Source organism: Hippocampus zosterae, chromosome 3 (assembly GCF_025434085.1).
Source record: "Hippocampus zosterae strain Florida chromosome 3, ASM2543408v3, whole genome shotgun sequence".
NCBI classification, from domain to species: domain Eukaryota; kingdom Metazoa; phylum Chordata; class Actinopteri; order Syngnathiformes; family Syngnathidae; genus Hippocampus; species Hippocampus zosterae.
In genome coordinates, this window is record NC_067453.1 from 14193976 (window position 1) to 14217954 (window position 23979).

The 23979-nt window shown below is 44.0% G+C and overlaps 1 protein-coding gene across 5 annotated transcripts in view; it reads right to left on the reverse strand.

Moving 5' to 3' along the window:
- Positions 1 to 263: 263 nt before the first annotated feature.
- Positions 264 to 23979, reverse strand: part of LOC127598089 (genetic suppressor element 1-like) — a 63900-nt gene continuing 40184 nt past the window's right edge. For 3 of the 5 annotated variants that reach the window (XM_052061633.1, XM_052061635.1, XM_052061636.1), the window contains exons 2-16: positions 23153 to 23332; positions 21358 to 21560; positions 18212 to 18384; positions 14143 to 14346; positions 13875 to 14030; positions 12177 to 12400; positions 11681 to 11906; positions 9529 to 10013; positions 9345 to 9457; positions 7516 to 7792; positions 6905 to 7027; positions 6106 to 6453; positions 4833 to 5099; positions 4103 to 4206; positions 264 to 2486 (exon numbers count right to left, since the gene is read on the reverse strand). In XM_052061633.1, coding sequence (XP_051917593.1) covers positions 2346 to 2486; positions 4103 to 4206; positions 4833 to 5099; positions 6106 to 6453; positions 6905 to 7027; positions 7516 to 7792; positions 9345 to 9457; positions 9529 to 10013; positions 11681 to 11906; positions 12177 to 12400; positions 13875 to 14030; positions 14143 to 14346; positions 18212 to 18384; positions 21358 to 21560; positions 23153 to 23332 — 3224 coding nt within the window. In that variant the 3' untranslated portion in view covers positions 264 to 2345. Of the gene's footprint in view, positions 2487 to 4102; positions 4207 to 4832; positions 5100 to 6105; positions 6454 to 6904; positions 7028 to 7515; positions 7793 to 9344; positions 9458 to 9528; positions 10014 to 11680; positions 11907 to 12176; positions 12401 to 13874; positions 14031 to 14142; positions 14347 to 18211; positions 18385 to 21357; positions 21561 to 23152; positions 23388 to 23979 lie in introns of those variants that run through there. The other 2 variants (XM_052061632.1, XM_052061637.1) reach the window with 2 other exon arrangements.

The window sequence follows — 23979 nt, forward strand, 5'->3', positions numbered from 1 at the left end:
CACAATAATTATTGAGATGGAACTTTGTTGAGTCACGTTTGTTTCATCCTTCAAAGCGTGATGACCTTGATGCAAGTATATTAGCAGGGGGAAGGCAATCATTTGAGGGTATTACAATTACAGTACATACTATTCAAACTCCACTCAGGAATATTAAACAGGTAATAGACAACAATAAAATAATGACTAAATGAACTATTTATAGTTTTTATGTATTCATAAATGTCAGGAGAATCTAGAAATAATGAAAGTGCAACAGTAAATGCAATCATGAAGCAATATTTTAATGCAAAGTTCCATGTACATCAATACGTTAATAAATAATTCACTGCAAATTTACAGTCCTATCCTCCCAAAAAATACTTTTAACAGCTGATTCAAACAAATGAGCAGTATTTCATGTTTTATTGACATTATCCATCAGAAAGGGATTCAAATGGATTTCATTTTTCAAATGAATTATCAAAGGGATTATAGTATACATTTTTGGGTGAAAACAATTGAAAGTTTGGACGAAAAAGTTGACTGACGCTAACACTATGGATGTTTCTTCAAGCTCTATCCACATGTGTTGGCGTGTAAAGGTAGTATCTCAAGTCTGTGATCTTGTGGTTGTCATGACACCCAGCCTCCCAACATTGAATGCATTTATCCTATAACATCTTTAATTTTGTTTTTTTTTTCCCTGACCAGCAGCATTATTTAAACACAGCATATGGCTTGGGCTTCTCTGTCTTTTTTTTCTTGTGAATGAAATCACAAACTAAAAAAAAAAATCATCTATCACAAGTACCAGTGTAAAATCTAAGAAGCGCCAATAAAACCCCAAGTTCATCATTCCTTGTTTCCTGTTTTGTGAGGGATTTTACACCAGTGTTTTATGTTTAAGTGCATTCCATTCACGTTTTAAGGCCTGAGGTGAGCTTTGACCATTTAGCCTGGTCATGTGTGTTGAATGAATGAATGAATTGATTATGGGTTGCATCTGTGATTCCTAACCACCAGTGTGCGGTGGGAAATCTCACACAATTGATCACTGAAAAGATGAATTGATCACTGCAAATCCAGTATCCCCTGCCTATTTGAGGTTTTGTATTGATGAATTCCCTAATCCAGCATTTTTATGGCCCTAGCAATTATTCACTGCAGAACGCACCTGCACTGGAAAAAACAACAACGCGATTTTTAGTTGCAGGATTAAAATGTCATCTATCCATTATGCAAGCCACTTATCGCGGGCGTGCTGCTGCCTATCCCAGCAGTCGGCGAGGTACACCCTGAATTGGTTGCCAGCCAATCGCAGGGCACACAGAGACTAACAACCATTTGCGTTCACAACCACACAGAGGGACAATTTGGAGTCCCCAGTCAACCTGCCACATATGTTTTTGGAATGTGGGAGAAAACCAGAGTACCCGGAGAAAACCCACACAGGCACGGGGAGAATATGCAAACTCCACAGAGGAAGGCCAGAACCGGAATCGAACCCTGCACCTCTGAACTGTGAGGCTGACGCGCTAACCAGTTGTGGCTACTGTTCTGCCATCGTGTTAAACTCATACTCATGATTTGCTTATTTTTGAAGAAGACAGAAAATATACATAGGCTTACCACATTTTAATTATGTGCAACCGAAAGCCAAAGGATCTTTTTCACTGCGGGAGCATTTTTGTTTGGTTTGGTTTTGTTTTATTTCTATATTGCTACAAGGTGCAATAAGCTCAAAATAGTAACTGGTGGAAGTAGTTTGTTGAGTGATGCACTTGATGAAGAGACAAGCTTTGTGCATTGGAGAAGAGCTAAGTTTAGCCTGGGATGCCCATGCAAGTACAGAGAGAGCATCTTAACTACATGTGCAAGTACACATTTGTGAACACTTTTTGGTGCCCCCCCAAGTCAAATAACCTGTGAGCAATTTATTTGTCAGGGTAATGTTGGGGTGATAAACAATGAAAGGGTCTTCCACTAGATGGCAGATGATACAATTAACTGTCTCCACCTGTTATAATTCATACAAAGTCATTATTTTAATATATATGCTTTTTGTGATGTGTTTGGTGATGTGCCATGAAATTTTGTTGTTTTTAAAATGGACTGTAAAACGTCCCTTGGCTTAATAAAGTTTGGGGAACACTGGCAAAGATACAGGATGCAAAGTCTCCAAATCACGGAGAAATATGTCCAATCCCTTGGATAGTCTGAATAAAAAGGAAGTGCGGGACGGCAGGATGATGGTAACCATGGGAATAGGTGTGTCGAATTTTGGGTATGGTGCCGAGGATTGACTTCCGTTAAGTTCTCTTAAGTGCAAAGCCAGTTGTCTTTGGACACACAGCGCCCTGAGGTCACCTGGGCGTGTGGGTGTTGAGGTGCCTCCCTCTGCCCCAGTGCATGCTGGGTAGCGTCAGACACCTCCTGAAGTGCTCCAGCTGAGCGTGCAGTCTCTCACGCTCCTCTCGTACCCGCTGCCTCTGGCTCACAAGCTCCTAGAAGAGACGTGTTTGGATTGAAAAACATGCCGGGCAAAAGCCAACGATGCACTTGCTTACATTCCCTTGACCCCTAGGGGGCTCCCAAAAGCAATTAACAATCAACTGAGACTGGGCTATTGAGAAAGACTGCAGTAATTTAAAAAGGTTGAGGTAGTTTATTTTGAATGTGCTTTATTAAAGCTTTCACACATTTTACACAGTTTTAAGCAAAATTATTCCATTTCTATTCACGTTTCACCTACGGCAGTAATTTTTGACCCTCAAGTCAATCCATCCAATTTAAAATTTGACTCGCGAGCAAAAATTTGACTGCGGAAAAAGCCGACCAGACAATGATTGCAACTCCAAGTTGAAGTTTACTGTCATACCAAATATAAAAGTGAGAATTACACATCGTGTCTACAAAAGAATCACACAAACCCCTTTGGAAAGGCCTCTATGTTCATGCTAACACAATGCAAATCAAAGCAAGATAGTAGATGGGCAAACGGCATTCAATAACATTATCCTAATGCAGGTGCGGTATTGTAACCCATGAAGCAACGACTATTTGAGAAACATATATTCTTGATCTTTGAAAAAGAACTCCGGTAATATTACAGCAGCTTATTGCTTCTTTTAAGTGTCTGTATTATACTGACAGCACGGTGGCCATAGCGAACACACCAATTGGAGCACAACATGGGACTGGAACCAAATCATTTTTATTCATTTAAATGTGGAAAGGGGCGGCCCGGTAGTCCAGTGGTTAGCACGTCGGCTTCACAGTGCAGAGGTACCGGGTTCGATTCCAGCTCTGGGCTCCCTGTGTGGAGTTTGCATGTTCTCCCCGGGCCTGCGTGGGTTTTCTCCGGGTGCTCCGGTTTCCTCCCACATTCCAAAAATATGCATGGCAGGCTGATTGAACACTCTAAATTGTCCCTAGGTGTGAGTGTGAGTGCGAATGGCTGTTCGTCTCTGTGTGCCCTGCGATTGGCTGGCAACCGATTCAGGGTGTCCCCCGCCTACTGCCCGGAGACAGCTGGGATAGGCTCCAGCACCCCCCGCGACCCTAGTGAGGATCAAGCGGTTAGGAAAATGAATGAATGAATGAATAAATGTGGAAAGAGGATTTGAGAGTAGTTTGAGTTACGAGCGCGGTCATGGAACGAGTGAAACGGTTAAATGCTTTTTGATTTTATCTTCTACTCGGATTTGCAGTCATTTTTATGTACCTGATGTCATTTCATGTGGTGTTGTACTTTATTGCAAATCATTTTTGCACATTGCAGGACCTGAAATCAAAACTAATAAAGCAGATGATACATATGCAGTATCTGCATAATGTGGATGATATTCAGTACCCCAATTGGAGTTTCATTTAAAATTATTTAAATCATCTCCAGTGTGCTGTTGTAGTTGAATGTGCTATCTTTTGATATTAAAAACATATACAAAGAAAGCGATGTCAGCCTGTCAATAGGATTACAAAACAACCCTGCCAGAGCTGCAATGTACGCACTAATGAGTTTATAGTAGGTTCAAAATGATCAGTAATTAATCAATGATTAGGGACCGTTGAGGCATGAAAAATGATTGAATGAAGCAAAGAAAAGAGTGTTGGTGCCTACCGCCATAGTGAGAGAGAGCTGCTCTGCGGTTCTGCTGAGGTTGTAGTTCTGCGCTTCAAGTCTATTGCATTGACTGTGAAGAACCTGCCTCTCAACACTCCGCTCTGTGAGGAAAAAAGGCTTGTAATACCCCTAAAATCCAAGCATCGCCTCAGATGTAGTCGATTTAAAAGTCAGAAAAGGAGAAATTGAAATTTTCAACATTTGAGTTGCTGACAAATGATTGAGCTGAAATTGAGGTTTCAGTTCATTTATGTTTGAAAAGTATTTCACATGCTTAATATAAATTGCTGTCGAAATGTAGCGAAAATATGGCGTTGATCCAGAATAAAGCGAATTTGATACAACAGTCTAAAAATATTGAATGAACGAATGCGAGATGGTTCAGAGCTGGATTAACATTGGGTTGGCAGATTCTCTTCTGAATCCCTGCACGCGTGCAAATTTGACAACTTCAAGTGTTAGATAAAACGGTCTAAAAATATTGAATACAAGTATGAATTTATGCAAGGTGGATCAGATACAGATTAAAATGAAAAACACAAATTACTTTTACTTGTAAAAAGATTTAACAGATGTACTGTACGTGTGAAAAATGTTCCACGTTGTGTTTAATATTAATTGCTGTCTTATATGCGATCGGGATCAGATTCATATGACATTCGTTTCTACCAAGTATAGAGGTAGCAAATTTCTTTCTCCCGAGGTGAATCCCCAATGTAGAACTCACCATCCACATAATCCTGATAGGCCTCGAAAATTGCTTCAATGCCCTTCCACTTTCTTGGTGGTTCCTCATTGTCGTCCTCCTCCTCGTCCCCAGATGAGTCTTCACCCTCGTCCACGTCCGCATTGGTCAGTTGCTCCCCCTGACCGACTCGAGGGGAATGGGTGCGATGGCCGTTGACGTGGTGAACAGCGTGGTTCGGATGAGGTGTTTTGTGCGGAGAGAGTTCGCGAGGCACAGAACTATCAGCCTTCGTCAGATTTGAGACCCCTGGTGAGGAGAGAGTAGCACTCGATGTCAGGCTTCAAACAAAGATAACTCTGGACAAAGTTGCTTCTCCCGATACATTGAAAGCATTCTGAAGGCCCAAATCAACAACTGTCTCATCCCTATTTTAAAAATCTAATCCTAAAAAATAAACGACCGGTCATTTCAATTCCTAGTAAACTTGTATTTTATTCATTCATTCATTTATCTTCCGAGCCGCTTGATCCTCACTAGGGTCGCGGGGGGTGCTGGAGCCTATCCCAGCTGTCTCCGGGCAGTAAGTGGGGGACACCCTGAATCGGTTGCCAGCCAATCGCAGGGCACACAGAAACGAACAACCATTCGCACTCACACTCACACCTAGGGACAATTTAGAGCGTCCAATCAGCATGCCATGCATGTTTTTGGAATGTGGGAGGAAGCCGGAGCACCCGGAGAAAACCCACGCAGGCCCGGAGAACATGCAAACTCCACACAGGGAGGCCGGAGCTGGACTACCGGGCCGCCTACTTGTATTTTATATCCAACTTAATATTTCATAATTTTTTTTCTGTAACAGAATACAGTCACACTTTTTTTTGTATCATGATTGTTTACAACTATTACACGCCTCCCTTTATCTCTCAAACCTGGATTAAAATCCCTAACAAGTGTGAGTTATGCATTGTGGCTCAAATCCAAATTAAACTTGATATTTTAGCTCCTGACTAGGTATACAAAAAATAATAATAACAATTCAAACAAGCATTTGATTACAGATTACAAATGTTAACTGGACTGTTTAGATTTAAATCGGTAACATAGCCAGATTAAAATGCATTTCTAACATTACATTTTTGGACTGAAGCACACTTCAGAGCTATTGATTTATTTATGCGGACATACTTTCACCGAAATAGAAGAGTTGAATCAACACTCCGACTGTTACTAGGGTCTCTTTTATACTTGGGCATCTCTGCCACTAAATTGCACACATTTAGATTCAGAAGTAAAGGGAGTAGCGTGTTACCTTTGTGGTGTGTGGACTTTAGCACAGCCTGGTGGAAGTGCTGAGCGAAGGCTTCGGGTGTGAACCTCTCCCAAGGCCGGACCCGACCATTTACTAGTGCGCCGTGCTCTTTTTTCAGAGGAGCTACGAGGTGACCGATGTGGACTGGCTGCAGCTTCTTGTTGATTCGCGGCGCCTCTTCGAATGCCGCTTTGTCACGGTGGGGTGCCAGGGGTAGAGGCGGCTGCCTGAGACCGTCGTCGTGGGGGGCATGTCTCGCTTTGTGTAAATATGGAGGGGAGGGGCTCGGAGAGTTGGGATGAATTTGTCCATTTGACTGACAGGAAGGCGGGGTTGATGAGGACTCAACTGTGAAGACAAGTTGGACGATTTTGAATATGTGCGAACCGGTCATCATGACATTAGGCCACAAATGCCAATCTCGTTTTTTGGGTTTTTTTGTTTTTTAACACGGATTGATTTCGAACATTTCTAAAAGCCAAAGAACTCCGCGTGGTTCTGGCATAAGTCATTCTAAAATAAAAAGGAAAATGTTTCCAAAAGTAGACGTGCTGCATTAGTGTGCCAGTGTTCCGTCAGCCATGAGACCCACTGAGTGGCCACCATTTGTCAGCCTTTGCAACGATAACGAATCTTGTATCTCGTCAGGGTTCGTTCAAGGTCACATACTGTACATGTATATTCACCAAATGGCCGCCAGATGTTCGGCTGTACGGTACTTTTCTTGTCGCAAAGGAATTTTGAACATATTCAAAGTTTCCGTGCCACTTATAGAGTGCACCTGAACAATGGGTCTCACCGAGTGAGGAGGGGACGGCAGGGGGGCTGCTGCTACACGGAGGTACAGAGTTGTATCGGAGTGTGTCCAATGTCACAATCTTCTTCTCAATGGCCCTCAGCAGCTCCTCAGTCTTCTCTTTGTCTAACGTACAACACAACATGTCAATTGAGTGAGACAGCTTTGGCTCTCATTGGCTGGTCAGAGCAAGCAAAGTTTGACTGGCAAAACACATCTCATCAGAGTGTCTTTTTTTTTTTTTTTTAATATGTTGCTCATGTTATTAGATAAATATTGATTCTGAACTGCTGCAGGTGATATTTTTATGAGAGAATTTGTGGTGTTGAGAGGGAAATGACACGCATTTTACCATTTTCAAACAAAATGTAAAAGTAGCCAAATGTAACAACAAAGTACTGAGTTGGAATCGATTGCCGTTCAGTTTTTGGAAGCTTTTACACGCGTCTGTATTTTTAATAATTTGTGGATTTTTGTTACTCGAGTTCACGGTATATTTCTTGAAGATGTTTTTTTTTGTTCCCTATCTCGATGATACTTATTTTCTTGTTTTAAACTCTGCATCTTTTATGAACCTTGAGTTTGAAAGAGACAATTGAAAGTAATGCTCATACCTCTTCGTTGCCGAGCGCTGACGTGGGAGAGGTTGAAGGCGCGCAGGAAGTCCTTCTTTTCCTGCAGCTCGGGGGCGCCGTCCATCTGTTCGGCGGTATACGGCGTCGTCAGCACGGCGGCCGGCGAGGTGGGAGACTTCCGCTTCACCCGCATGGTGCAAGGTGGTGAGGTGCTGCGCTCCCTCATCATCCGCCTCCTCTTTCTCCTCTTGCGCTGCAGAAGCTCGTTGCGATGAGCCAGTGTAATCAGGCCACATGTGCGCAGGAAGTCCACTTTCTTCAGTGAGGGTCGAACAAGTACAGAAGAATGTCAGTGACTCAATATAAACCAGGGGTGTCCAAACTTTTTGCCAAGGGGGCCAGATTTTATGTGGTAAAATGTCGGGGGGCCGACGTTGGCTGACATTCTTTACATTGAACAACAATATTGTTGAACAAATTTTAGTAAGCCATTCTGTTTCACATTTAAGATAAGATAAGATATCCTTTATTCGTCCCACACTGGGGAAATTTACATTGAAATGAAATGAAATTTCCATTTTCATTTTAATTTCAACAATCTTAAGAATTTCTTTTGGTTCATTTGAAACAGGAATTTGAAATATGACATATCAGTCAATATAAACACGGAGTGATGTCTTGTTAACTCGTGAGTGATGCCCTCTAGTGTCTAAACGCTATTACTCATTTAGTGAATGCTATTACTCATTTAGCCACTAGAGGGAAGCAGTACTCTATGAAACATCACTCGCCAGTCTACGAGACCTCAGTCAATGCAACACGTGTTCCATTGCGCCCAACCTGCGGGCCAGACGGCACTGATTTTATGACAGGGGGCCGAGGGCCGGATGAAATTCGACCGCGGGCCGGATTTGGCCCGCGGGCCGGACTTTGGACATGCCTGATATAAACCTTTAAATGCAGTGATACCTTGACGTGATCAAACTCATTACTCAGATTACTTTCATATTAGGCACACCTGCACAAGCTAATGAGGTAAAGTGTAACGCTCAGTTTTTATTGAACAAAAAGAATGGTTAATTCAATGTGTTTTTTATTGGAATGCTTACTTAAGAGTTTAATTCATTCCATGACCACAAATTATTTATTTAAAACTGCGGTTCTTAACCTGGGTTCGGTGAGTCGGTCTCAGGGGTTCGACGAAGCCTCACCCATGGAGGGTAAGACACACCCAACTAAACATGTTAATTAGTTATGACACGCCCGCTTGGCCGTCAGTGGCTGCAGATGATCACATGACATTGCTTGTCCAATCAGTGCTATGGGAAATTTAGTTCGCTTAGTAGTCAGAGCGTGTGGCTGTCGTGATCATACATCGAAAAATAAAAGTATACTTATCTCATGAAATTTTTTTGACTTCTTTCGGTTTTTAATAAATGAGTTTTGTTATATCTTGAATTTGTAAAATATATAGATTTTTATTTTTCACTCATGAAGGGTTCGGAGAATGTGCATATTAACTGGTTGAGTTCGGCACCTCTAAAAAGGTTAAGAACCACTGGTTTAAAATAATTTTGTCATCTTGAAATTCATTTACCATTAAAATGCAGCGAATGACTTCTCACAGCACACTTGTGTGCACTGGTTGTAAATCACTGGTTTGAAATGGTCGACATTAAAGCACGTGAGCTCATCTCAAAGTTGTTCAAAGAAATTTGACTTGAACTTGACTGACTATTTTTTTTAAAAGCTTCACCTCAAAGATTTGACTCCCGTTAAAGTCCCGGTTAACTCTTAGACTGAGATTAGTTCCAGACAACAGGCCTTTGATATGATGCTCGGGATGGTATTTGAATGAAGTCTCCTACCTCAGAGGACGTATTGAGTTTAAGGGGTGGTTGTTCCGTCACTCTCCTCAGATGGGCTTTGACTTCTTCTTCGTCGCTCTCGTCGTACGACTCATTTAAGTCGTAGTAATAACCTACAGGCAAGGAGGAGATGCTCAGGTGTTTGTCAAACCTATCTACAGGTCTTTGCCTCCCCTACTCTCACCTCCTTCACGCGCCTCCCTCCTCCTCTGTTCCTCCAGGTCCAGCTTACTGAGGAGTCGCCGATGTTGCTGAAGTGCCTCGTCGTACACCAGCGCACAGTCCCTCTGCCGCTCCCTGCCGGCATTGGGGTCTGACAGGGGCGCGCACAGCCTCAGGTGGAGGTTGTTGGCGTGGCGCCTCTGGAGGACGACGAGGTCATGTTCGGCCTTGTTGGACAAGCCGGCCTCCTCTCTCGCCGAGGGATACCTTTCAGGAGCCTCTGGTCTCCTCCGGGCTCCATCCTGCAACATCTCCCCCCAGCTCAGGTGGGGTCGGTCGGCCCTGGTCAGGCCGGGAGGGGGACGAATTGGTGGGGTGGACTTTCGGCGGTCCACAAAAGAGGCGGGGTTCCACAATGTGGTTTGCGGGGCTTTCGGGGAGATGAGGGGAGGTGGTGCGCCGAGGGCAGGTGGTGCATCTTTGATGCCTTGGTTAGGATGGCCTGTTCTGTTTGGATACACACAAGGACAACCAACCTGTTTATACCAGTGCTGAGCTGTTGGGCTAAACGCTATCAAAAGCACTCATCTACATTTACAGTCTGAATTCTAAAACAATGGTACCTTGACTTATAGTGGATAGGAAAAATCTACACACCCTTGATCAAATGGCAGGTTTATGTGATAAAAAAAGGACACCAAAATAATTCCTTTCATAACTTTTTTAGCGTACTTGTGGCCTGGAACTTGTACAAAACAATATGCAAAAAGGGAATATTTTGGATTACGAATCTTATTGAGGATGTGGCTACGCTCAGAAATAACCAAATGCATTCAAACGCATGCTAAACGACAGCACACACCTAACACCATTTAAAAAGCCATTGATTATCCCAAAATAAAGTTTGGATGTTCTAGCTGGCTTTTCATGACATTATACAGCACAAGCCACAGTCTGCAGAAAGCTCACACTGTGATTGCATTGTTTCAGTCAGGAGAATCGTGAAAAATAATTTCTGAGACATTACATGCCTTGTAATAGCTACTGCTACGACATTTCAGAAAAAAAATCCACCTATTGCAGAATCAAACTCTTAATTCATGAAAATTACGACATATGATACGAGATTAATCTTGGCAACGATAACCTCGATTTGTCTTTTATTGACAGCTCGCTGGTTCGCCGCCCTCCGGGCGGCTCATCAGCTATTTCCTGCGGAAGGCTGGTAAGGTGGGCCTTCGGCCCACAAAAGTGTTGTTGCTTGGTTCAACTTTTTGTTCATCTTCATTGCTTATCGCGAAAATAAAGAGATGTTTAGCTCTACTAAATATGTAACAATTTTATTGCAATGCTTGTGGGTAGACAACATTTTTTCGCTAAGATGCCCGCGCGATCGTAGTGAGCTACTGCATGAGCGGCGCAGTGGCGGCGCGCAGCGGCGCGGTGAAGTAGGTACGTTTTGAAAAGGGACAGACGGAAGGACAGACCGCGTGCGGGACGCCGCGCAATATATATATAGATTTTAACCTATTTTGGAATTGTCGTTTCTTCGGATGGCGTTCATCCAAACTTTCTGGGCAGTTTGATATTAGCGACCCACATCCACCATGGAGTCATCAATTTTACTCCCAGATGACTCTTATTTACAAATTAGTCAGCGAGTGGCCCTGTTTCTACTTCTCCCCATAACCACTGCACTAATAATTTCACCACACCCACCTACAGGCCATTACTTGCTGCTCAAAGTACTATCCCCCTCATGAGCTCTCCCTTTAGGCCCCCGCTATCAATATCACCCCCCACCAGACAGTTTCCCCATTGAAACCATCAGAAACAGATGCCCCACCCCCCCCATTCCTGCAACCATGACCGCACGTCAAGCACAAACATTAATCTGGCCCTGCTGAACCTGCTCTCTTTTAAACAAAACTTTTATTATCAATGACACAATTTTAAAAAACAATCTAAAAGGTTTTTAATCGGCTTAGCTTGTGAATGTCACGTGACCAAATCCAGAAAACAGGTGAGTCGTGATTGGATGGTACTTGAGCACGGAGCAACTTTGATGTCATTTTGCCATTTGCTTTTGACTGAAAATTTCATCACAGGTGCTCAGGGCTCAAGTGGACTGTATTTTCTCCACAAAACACAATCCAATCTGGTATAAGTCTCACCTATTGCTGTCTTTTGTCCAGGCCTCCTCGCTGGCCCTCACATTCATGGCGGCAGATGCCACAGCTCCGTGGACGCCACCCGACGCAGGCGCAGTGTGGTGCTTGGTTGGGTGAGAAGGCACCAGACTAGGCACCGAGTGTGGGATGGAGCCCCGAGAGGAGTGGAGGTTCAAGGGCATAGGTTTTTGTACATGGAAAGCCGGGAGCTCTGACTCCTTGGCTTGATCTGGAAGGACATTTGAGAAGAAAGTCACGAAAGTTGCAGGAGATTTGGTGCAAGACACTAACGCTAAAGATAATACGCTTACAGCAGGTTTAATTGAGCATTGTGCATTTTATTATGGTTGTAGTTTGTACTGTGATATCTCTCTCATATATATACACGCACACGCACACACACACACACACACACACACACACACACACACACACACACACACACACTCACACACACGCACACACTGTGAAATTAATGTAAATCGGTGTGTGTGGGTACCCAGCCTGTTGGGGGTCAGTCTCTCCCCTAGCCTGGCCCGGTCTTCCAGTGAAGGCACCCTCTGAGGCGGCCTGTCGGCCAGGTATCGGTGGCCCTCAGACGCCCTGACCATCTGCTGCTGTCTGTCCCTCTGCCTCTCCTTCTGTCTGTCCAGCTCTTGCTCCCTCTCCTCCTCTCTCTCTTTCTCCCTCTCTCGCTGGCGAAGCTCATTCTCCATCTGCATCCTGTGGGGGAGGTTGACAAGTATGAAGGCACGTGTGTGTGCGCGCACATGCGGACACACGCACACGCACACACACACACACGCATAAACACATGGGAAAGGAGGAGGGGAGGGTGAGAGATGCAACACCCAGCATGAGGCAGATATTAACCACACACTGGTAAACCTCACACAAACATTCACACACACACAAAAACACTCATGCATACTTCGCTTACTATGAGGGAAATAATCCATACACAGCATGACTGAGCAAGAACAGATGAACACTTAATGGGAAACCACAGGAAAAGCGCACACATACTCGCATACGCGCACACATTAAAATATATGCAGAAGCCATTACAGAAGCAGATGATGAACAGTGTTGTGTTTAAAGATGTCCCCTGTGTATTGTGCTGCAGACAACCAGTGTTGTTTTAGGAAAGGGAGCATTTACTGGAGAACAGAGATGCCCACTGAGAATTACACAAAGTTTAAAATGCAGATGTTCATTCTTTTAAAATATATTCTTCATAAATTATGTTCTGACAGGTTGTTTCTTGATGAATCAATTGTTGTGCAGTTGCTATACAGTTGCTGTGGGCCTTTATGTTACCTTTATTATGTCATGTCGGCCTGATGTCTTCCAGTATATAAATTTGGATTACTCAGTGATGTGTTGTCAGTCGGTCGAGCTTTCTCCCAGTCCGAGTGTCAGCTCTATTCCATGTCTTCTGCATCCAGCCCTGATCTCTGTAGTTACTTTGTATTTTCGTAGATAGACTTTTACATTTAAGCTTCCGTGTCATGTCTGCTTCTGGGTCCTAATTTCGCTCCTCAAGTGATAAATTAGTTTTTATTTATCATAATAAAATATTTTTAAAATATATTTTTTTAAATTAAACAATTGTTTATGTACTGTACTTTAAAAAAATAACCACTTGACTTATGATTATATGCATTGTCTCATTTTACATGTATATACTATATTAGTATTAAGATAAGGTAAGAAAACCTTTATTAGTCTCTCAATGGAGAAATTCCCAATTCACAGCAGCAATCCATCTATCCCTCCATTATTTGAGATGCTTACCTTCACAACGGTCGCGGGCATACTGGAGCCTATCTCAGCTGTCTTAGGGCAGTAGGCGAAGTACACCCTGAACTGGTTGCCAGCCAATCACAGGGCACACATAGACAAACAAACATTCACACGTGTTCAATCAGCCTGCCACGCTTGTTTTTGGAATGTGGGCGGAAACCAGAGTACCCAGAGAACACCCACACAGGCACAGAGAGAACATGCAAACTCCACACAAGAAGGCTAGTACCCGGAATCAAACCCCATGACCTTTGTACTGTGAGCCAAACGTGCTATGAAGGGCAGCCAGTGCATTCATGCGATGTCGGAAGCACGGTTAGGCAAGTACTAAAAATATCTCAACTATATGTGTCCATGCTGCAGGGAAAGTTAACATTGTAACATTGCTTACCTCTCAGCAAGTAGGCTGTGGTTTAGCTCTGCAGAGTAGCGGGCTCCAGGCAGGTGAAAGTGGAGGCCAGAGGGGTGCAGAGGAGGAAAGGCTCCCCCAGGAGGCATGGAGTAGAACTGCGACCGTAACCCCGACAGACACAAGGACTCCTCCATTCTAGAGATCAAACGAATAAAAATGTCATAAAATGCCAGCAAGGCCATCTCTGCTGGTCTTGCCACCATCAGAGGAACTGACCTAGATTCATTTTCTGGAAAGTGAAGTGTACCTGGGTAAAGACAAAGAATGGTGCAGGAAGGCCGGATGGTAGTAAGCAGCGGCGGCGGCAGCAGCATGAGCGGCGGAGGGGTCCAGACCAAGAGGCACACAGGTCAGACGCAAGTCATCGGGGGTGGCGAAGGGACGCAGCGCTCTCAGGTACTCCTCCGGGATGGTGCCTGAGGGAACCGCAGGGTGCATCTGCCCAGGTAAACTGCACAACACATTCACAATTTCATACAAATGCTATATTGTATGCTGTACTGTCATTTCTTTACATTTTGTTTGTCATAAAACACATTTTTTAATCCATCCATCCATCCATCCATCATCTACCGCTTATCCGGGACCGGGTCGCGGGGGCAACAGCTTTAGCAGGGAAGCCCAGACTTCCCTCTCCCTAGCTACTTCTTCCAGCTCTCCCCGGGGGATCCCGAGTCGTTCCCAGGCAAGCTGGGTGACATAGTCTCTCCAGCGTGTCCTGGGTCTTCCTCGGGGTCTCCTCCCGATGGGACATGACCGGAACACCTCACCGGGGAGGTGCTCAGGAGGCATCCGAATCAGATGCCCAAGCCACCTCATCTGGCTCCTCTCGATGTGGAGGAGAAGCGGCTCGACTCTGAGCCCCTCCTGGATGACTGAGATTCTCACCTTATCTCTAAGTGAGAGCCCGGACACCCTGCGGAGAAAACTCATTTCAGCCGCTTGTATCCGGGATCTCGTTCTTTCGGTCACGACCCATAGCTCGTGACCATAGGTGAGGGTTGGGACGTAGATCGACCGGTAAATTGAGAGCTTCGCCCTTTGGCTCAGCTCCTTCTTCACCACGACAGACCGATACAACGTCCGCATCACAGCAGACGCTGCACCGATCCGCCAGTTGATCTCACATTTTTTTAATCATATTTATTATTTACATTTATATAATTTTAAATGTACAAATTAGTTTTATTATTATCATTTGTATTGGTATTATTATATGGCAACTGTATTTGGTGGCTTGAGTGTTTAAAATGGACACAATCTGCCACTGCCCAGCAAATCAGCTGATGATAACACAAAAAAAGTGATGTAAAAAAAAAAATCCTAATCTCACCCCTCAGGTGGTGTCCGTCCCTCATTCAGCTCGGGTCTACCAGAGGTCTACCAGAGGCCAGGAAGCTTGAGGGTTCTGCGCAGTATCCTTGCTGTTCCCAGCACTGCACATTTCTGGACTGAGATGTCCGATGTTGTTCCCGGGATCTGTTGCAACCACTCATCTAGTTTGGGGGTCACTGCCCCGAGTGCTCCGACCACCACAGGCACGACTGTCACCTTTACCTTCCAGGCTCTCTCCAGCTCCTCTCTGAGCCCTTGGTATTTCTCGAGTTTCTCATGTTCCTTCTTCCTGATGTTTCCATCACTTGGGACCGCTACATCCACTACAACAGCTTTCCTCTGTCCTTTATCTATGATCACGATATCTGGTTGGTTCGCCATTACCATCTTGTCAGTCTGGATCTGGAAGTCCCACAGGATCTTCGCTCTGTCATTTTCCACCACCTTCGGAGGTGTTTTCCATTTTGACCTTGGGGTTTCCAGTCCATACTCCGCACAGATGTTTCGGTAGACTATGCCAGCCACCTGGTTATGGCGTTCCATGTAGGCTTTCCCTGCCAGCATCTTACACCCTGCAGTTATGTGTTGGATCGTCTCAGTTGCCTCTTTGCACAACCTACACCTTGGGTCTTGTCTGGTGTGGTATATCTGGGCCTCGGTGGCTCTGGTGCTCAAGGCCTGCTCCTGAGCAGCCAGGATGAGTGCCTCTGTGCTGTCCTTCAGGCCAGCCCTCTCTAGCCACTGATAGGACTTCTTGAGATCGGCCACTTCAGTTATGGTCCGGTGGGTACATCCCGAGGAGGCGCTTGTCCTCCCATGATGGTCACTCTTCCAGCTCCTCAACCTCTGTTCCCCATTGTCTGAGACATTCTCTGAGTATGTCATCCGTTGGAGCCTTCTCCTTGATGTATTCAAGGAGCTTGGATGTTTCATCCTGGGCAGTGGCTCTCACACTTACTAGTCCCCGGCCTCCTTCATTTCGGCTTGCGTACAGTCTCAGGGTGCTGGATTTGGGATGGAACCCTCCATGCATGGTTAGGAGCTTTCGGGTCTTAACGTCCGTGGTCTGAATCTCTTCCTTTGGCCACCTTATTATTCCTGAAGGGTATCTGATCACTGGCAGGGCATAGTTGTTTATTGCCCGGGTCTTATTCTTGCCATTGAGCTGGCTTCTTAGGACTTGCCTCACTCGCTGGAGGTATTTGGCCGTAGCCGCTTTCCTTGTTGCCAGTTCGAGGTTGCCATTGGCTTGTGGTATACCAAGGTACTTGTAGCTGTCCTCAATGTCTGCTATTGTTCCTTCAGGGAGTGAGACCCCTTCAGTGCGGACTACCTTTCCTCTCTTAGTCACCATTCGACTACATTTCTCAAGCCCGAATGACATCCCGATGTCGCTGCTGTAGATCCTGGTTGTGTGGATCAGGGAATCTATGTCCCTTTCGCTCTTAGCATACAGCTTTATGTCATCCATGTAGAGGAGGTGACTGATTGTAGCTCCATTTCTGAGGCGGTATCCATAGCCTGTCTTGGTGATTACTTGGCTTAGGGGGTTCAGTCCTATGCAGAACAGCAGTGGCGAGAGTGCATCACCTTGGTATATGCCACATTTGATGGACACTTGGGTAAGTGGCTTGCCATTGGGTTCAAGTGTGGTTTTCCACATCCTCATCGAGTTCGCAACGAAGGCTCTTAGGGTCCTGTTCACCTTATACAACTCCAAGCATTCAGTGATTCATGTATGTGGCATCGAGTCATAGGCTTTCTTGTAATCAATCCAAGCTGTGCACAGGTTGGTACGTCGGGACCTGCAGTCTTGTGCGACTGTTCTGTCAACCAGGAGCTGATGTTTGGCTCCTCTGGTATCTCTACCAATGCCCTTCTGCGCTTCGTTCATGTATTGATCCATGTGTCCACTTATCTTAGCCGCAATGATGCCTGACATGAGCTTCCATGTTGTGGAGAGACAGGTTATTGGCCGATAGTTGGATGGGGCTGCGCCCTTCGAGGGATCCTTCATGATCAGGATCGTTCGCCCTTCGGTTAGCCATTCTGGGTGAGTCCCATCCCTCAGCAGCTGGTTCATTTGTACTGCTAGGCGCTCATGGAGTGCTGTGAGTTTCTCTAGCCAGTAGGTGTGGACCATGTCCGGGCCTGGTGCTGTCCAGTTCTTCATATCTGAGACTCTTTCCTGTATGTCTGCCACTGTTATGGTAACTGGGTTCTGTTCAGGGAGGTTGCTGTGCTCCTCTCTCAGGGTCACCAGCCATTGTGTGTGTATATATATATATATAAATATATATAAATCATGATGACTTTTAATGGGCATTTCAGGAAGGAGATGTATATATATACATATATATATATATATGTGACAAAATACAGTGTAATAAAAGTTTGTTATTGTACACTGTATATTTCTATACCCTGGTCACTATAAAATAATAAATAATAACAATAGTAAAATATTATTATTATCATTATTATTATTATTATATGTTTAATTACCTTAATTTTTTTTTTTAATGTGACTTTTAAAAAAATAAATCATTTTAGCCTTCAGGGACAGCTGAACTTTATTTGGGTTTAATCAGAGGCCCTTAAAATGGTTGCAGCTGTGTGTCAATGTGATTGGTTGATTTAGAAGACATCCCTATGCAAATGTTGCCACTTCGTTTCATTTGAGTGTTACAGGTTAGTGATCACATGAACGCTGGAAAAGATTTTGAAATGATTCATCTTGCTTTCATTTGTCATATGTCACAAAAACCCAGGCACGACAACAGGGGTCTGTTGACTTTTTATATGCATTGTACTATTTATTAAAAATAATAATAATATTACATTTATTGCTACTATTTTACGCAAATTATTTTTGGTTAAAAGTAGTTCGCTTCATTTGAAATACTAACTTATAATAACAGTTAACGTTATAAATAGGTATAAATACAAAATTATCATCTGCTTCTTGAATCTATCTATACCTGAGGCTCTGCATTCGAGGGTCCTGCATGACCGAGCTGGGGGTGAGTCCAAAAGGGTGAGCCAGTGGGAGAGGCGTGGGCACCGGAGGAGTTTTCTTGTCACGCTGCGGATGGTTGTTGTCAGTGGACGCCCGCTCTCTGCCCCCTCCGAGCCTCGGAACGCTCTGCTCCACCTAAGTGAGACGACGTATCACAAGGTATGGAGAAGAGCTAGCTAGAAAAGCACTCACACGCTATACTGACATTTTCTCAATGTCAAAAGTCATGAGAATAAAAACTCAAGTAAAGTACTTTGTATACTGTTGATAATATTTTAAGTATTTTATTTCCACACCACTGGTATTAAGTGAGCACAAAGAAAGTTGAGGCACTCTGTGGCTCTGCCAAGTGGAAAAGTGGCTCCGGTATGTCAGAGTGGGTCAGGATCAAAGTGGAGGAGATGATGCGAATATCGGCGTCCACTGCTCAATTCTTCATTTCACACTGGCACTTTAAGTGCTTCTCCATTGCAGGATTTTTTCACCACAGTACTGCATTTAATCTGTGGGATGGCCGCAGATTGGCAGTATTTCATCCAGACAAATGGAGCAGCCAATCATCTTAAGTAAAATAATGATGATATTTTTACGATGTAAACATTTTATTTCAATATGAGAATAAAATCCTGGTTCAGCTATCAATGCGAGTGATATGTAGTGACAGGCAGAACAACAAAATGCTCTTCTGTTATATGGCAGAAGGAGCAATTGAAGTGTGTATCCATCATTATTTGTAAAATTACAGATTTGTTTCTAAACACTTTAAACATGTTTGAACATTGTTCTTGGAAACGTGCAAACTGTTTTTCACTATTTGAGCATTCTTGTTTTTTTTGGGGTGGGGGCATTGCCAAAATGGTGCCCAATAACTTGGGCATCTGGTCTGCTCTGGCATCCTGCCTCACAATATAAAAACCTAAGTGTCTTCATTTGTATCAGCGGTTATCCAACAAAAGTAATTCCGCTAGCGAGTTACCAATGCCAATAATATATCTTGCTTTCAGATAGTCCTGTGACTGCTTTAGAGTGCCTCGTTGTTGGCGGTGAGTGTGCACATGCCACTGGGAGAACACGGAAGTGCGAGGAAAAAAAATAAAACGGATCTGACAGCCATCTTGAGGACCAAGTCTTCAGGCTAGTGTGGCCCTCTTTAGAGTGCCTCGTTGTTACGGTTTGAAAAAGCCTCATTATGACCTGGTGGGATATATTTCAGCCACTGGAAGCTTTCAACAGATATGTTTTTGTGGCGCAAAACATGCAGGGAAGTGAGGACATGTGTTCGTGGTGTGTGACTGACTGTTGAAAGTTGAGGAAGGAGTGGCTTTAAGTGCATTCATCAAACAAGCTCACAGCATCTAAGAGTGGAGAGAACTTTAACTTTACAGAGAGTGAAAATAATCTGGATTAAATGTAAAATGCATATATTAAAAGAAAAAAATGTTTTTTTCTTTTTCTTTCTGTTTTTGCTCTGATGCCACAAAATGATTGAGTCAAACTTTGTTCCAATAGCAACGTGGGCAGACAAACCACTGTCAAAGCCACAAACAAATCCAAGCAAACACCCAATCAATCATCCTATTGTGCATTTCCGCTGAAATATGCACACTTTCAATTAGGTTTTAATGTACAGTATTTGAATGCAGCGCTCACGGAAGGCAAATTCAGACTCCATGAGTACGGTAGTTTCTCTCGTTATGCTGCAGTGGAAAACTACTGCAGTGATCACATACAATCAATGACTGTTGGTAAACGTTATTTGTTTTAATTTTATTTTATGCTGCTTCCATGGCAGTTGGCTGGCAAATAGTTCAGGGTGGAACCTGCCTACTGGCCATTATTGGTTTATTCATTTTAGCCCGGCATTTTCCATGCCGCCCGCGACACTCATGAGAATAAGTGAATTAGAAAATGGATGAATTTATGGATTTTCAGTTCTTTTTTTTTTTTTAAATCTCAGTTACAATTGCCATATATCGTTGTTGCTGCTTATCCTGTCTGGTAGTTTTACTTTATTTAGTTTTATTTCACTTTTCCGCTACTACCCCGGTATTGGATCTACTTGGTTATGAAAAGGATCACCATTTTCAGATGCCTTGGTATTTTAATGGTTGATACAAAACCAAAAGAAAATTGCCTATCTTGGTGCAGTCATATTCATTTTAAAGAACCGCAAGTCCAAATTTAGAGTCAGAAGCTGGACCATTTTCTATGGACAAAGCAGGCTGTAATTAGTTGTGTTTTTGTGGGATCTGATTGACAACGTGTCGAACCAAATGCACATAACACCCGATCAGCGCCAACGTTTCATGAGCTTGCCTTTACTCTCCTGGCCTTTCTTGCTCCCCATCACTTCCCTCCGTCACAACCTATTCTCTTTCATTGCCGCCTCCCTCTTGTTAGGCCTACACGTCTGAATAGGAGACCTCCCCCCACTGCCCCTCCGGTGGGCAGAGCCACAGAGTGGTCTTTGTGAAGGAGGAGAAAGACATCTCTTATCCAAGAGGGTATACCAAGGTGGCGGTGGTGGTGGAGGGGGCTTTTGTATTGTCTGGGAGGAGGGGGCCGGGGGGAGGGGGGGCTGGTGCCTCGCCCCTCCATGAGTAAACATCTTCAGATGCACACAAGACCCTCTTCATGTCTTTATGCCTCATGGAGTGGAGGAGGGTCAGACACACACATGCATGCACACGAGCGCACAGACGCACATGCACACACATGCACACACACACACACACACACACACACACACACACACACACACACTATTACAAAGTTAACATGCATATCACACAAGTGCCAGCTAGTGCAAAATGCATGCAGAACTACTACTACAGTACTATAAAAATACAGTGATTCTACTTGACTAGAGTTCTGAATTGTCTTACTCATGAGGACAAAGAGCATACTTGTACCTGGACTTTAAGATGGATATCGTCTGTATCAAATAAATGCTCGAATGGATTTTTATAAAGCCATTTGAATATTGAAAGTCAAATTTCTGGGGTGTGGAATGGGTTAACCGTATTTTAATGGGGACAGTTGATTTGAGATACAAGTGAGTTTAAAAAAACAAACAAACAAAAAATTCAGGCCTCTCTTCCTCCTTACCTGTCGTCCTTCAGCCCTCCACAGGCCGTTGCTCGTCTTGGTGGGCGCAATGGTGACCACGGGAGGGGTGCTCGGGACAACGGTGTGGCCCCGGGACTGAGCCAAGAGAGGCCCTAGTGTGGCCTGCTTCGGCGTGCTGACCGGTGAGCTGTGGCTGGTGGCGGGCGAAGACACGGGTGATGACTCACCGGTGAGGGCCAAACCTGAGTTTGATTGAGATGAAAATGAAAAACAAAATGGAAAGAAAGCAAGATCTTCATTGGACTCAGGTAAAATATGGAATAAAATTGTCGTGGCGGATTTTTTCCATACACAGTGATGATGATTTTTCTTTATGTAGATTTTCATTGAATAGTGATTAGAAATTGAAAAAAAATCCAAAGTACTTGGAATTTTCATTGGATAACAAAAAAGGGAGATAAATCGGACCAAAATATTTTTTTTAATTGGACAGTACTAGTAAATGCAGAATTTTTTTCATTTTCAAGTTTCACAAACGAGCCCCTCAAAATCAATCATGAGGCTTTTTCAGAAAACCACTGGGAAGCCTGGTGAGGTCAGGTCTACCACTATAAAATGTCAAAAGTTGCAGTGTGTGAAAGGGCAAAAAAAGAGACACGTACCATTATGCAGGGGTTGAAAAAGGGACCCACAAAATTGGTTCATGCAACACTGACTAAACAGCATACACTGGTCACGGCATACATACACAGAAACACAAAAGGAGGACAATAACGAAGCAGAGGAAGGCTGCCAAGAGACACTGAAGAAGAGAAAGAGCGACGGGAAGCCACAGGAAGAGAGCTTGTTATAATTGGCCTTAATTAGATTCTCATTATTCGGAGATGAATGGGAAGACAAAAAGGAAGAGACAAAGCGGCCAGAAAAAAAATGGCCTGACACACGCACACACATCCAGTGAATGATTGTAACTGTTACATTTGATTTTAAACCAGTCAAACTCAGTCAAAATTCTTGATGCAATCAAACTAATTTCTCTGCAGAAAAAAGACCTCATGTCAATTTAATTAATTGAACGTCGATAGAGTAATTATTGTCGCGGGTCTCGTTGCGAGCAAAAGTTTGGCTTACGAGTGAGTGTCAGATCACTGCTGGATGGCAGCATTGCGCTTTACAACATCCGACCTCCATCAGCTCACGTTTTCTTATTTAAAACATATTCTAATTTTAGCAGCTGTTTTTGGTGGGGCTGCAACAGATTAATGGCATTCTAACACCTTACAATGGGGAAAGTTGATTTGGGATAAGAGTGCTGTGGTCAGAGTGTGGTCATGGAACAAATTACACTCATCAGTCAAACATATTATATACCGGTATTTGTTTTTTTTTTAAATTAAGATGCAAATATTTGGTGAAATTCATCACGGATAGAAAAATATGGTAAAATAATACATTCATTCATTCATTCATCGTCCGAGCCGCTTGATCCTCACTAGGGTCGCGGGGGGTGCTGGAGCCTATCCCAGCTGTCTTCGGGCAGTAGGCGGGGGACACCCTGAATCGGTTGCAAGCCAATCGCAGGGCACACAGAAACGAACAGCCATTCGCACTCACACTCACACCTAGGGACAATTTAGAGTGTTCAATCAGCCTGCCACGCATGTTTTTGGAATGTGGGAGGAAACCGGAGCACCCGGAGAAAACCCACGCAGGCCCGGGGAGAACATGCAAACTCCAATAATACATTCATTCTAAAAATAAAATCAAAATGATTCAAATGATATACCAAAGACGACTTTTGACGATGAACAAACGGTCGCCTCGTGTCATTCACCTCGGGGATCCTCAGCCTGTTTGGCCAGTTTGCGCAGGGCAGCAGCAAATCCGGAGTTGGAAGACTGGGCGAGCGCGCTCCCATTGGTCAGAGGGCTGAGGGGACTGACAGTGGCCGTGGTGCGAGTCGCCGTGGAGACCATTCCTAATGGCGGCGATTTGGTGGACTCATGGCTCATGCCTGTGAGTGGAGAAGCACAAAGGTGCACCGTAAGCTTCATGACATGACACGTGCACTGGACAGTTTAATATTCATTTGAATCAAATTCAATACAATTCCAATGATTCTGAATTGACTATGGGGTTATTTTGTTCCCTGACAATCTCATAACTAATTTTGCTCATATATCAAATCAATTTTCCAAATTGAAAATCCATAAACAAGCAAGACCACAAACCTACAACCCACAACCCGTGATGGCGAATGAATAGAAGAAAAGGATGTCTTTTCAATGGCAGTCCAGTATTACACTTTTCCTTATTGATCGAGGAAGGCCAAGTTGGCCCCGCACATCAGACCAGACTTTGCCTTTTGCAGAGCATACCAGAGTTTGAGCTTTAGAGATTGAAAGAAACTCATAAAGTAAATACAGCAGTGCTTTAGTTTGGATGTGAGTGCATCTGGCAGATAGCGTCAGTGAAAGATATTTATCATCTTTATTGATCATTTCGAGGGTGACATGGTGGTCGACTGGTTAGCATGTCTGCCTCGCAGTGCGCAGGTCCATGTTTCGAATATGGGCTTCCTGCGTAGAGTCTGTATATTCTCCCCATGCCTGCATGGACTTTTTTCGGGTCTTTCGACGTCCTCCCACATTCCAAAAACTT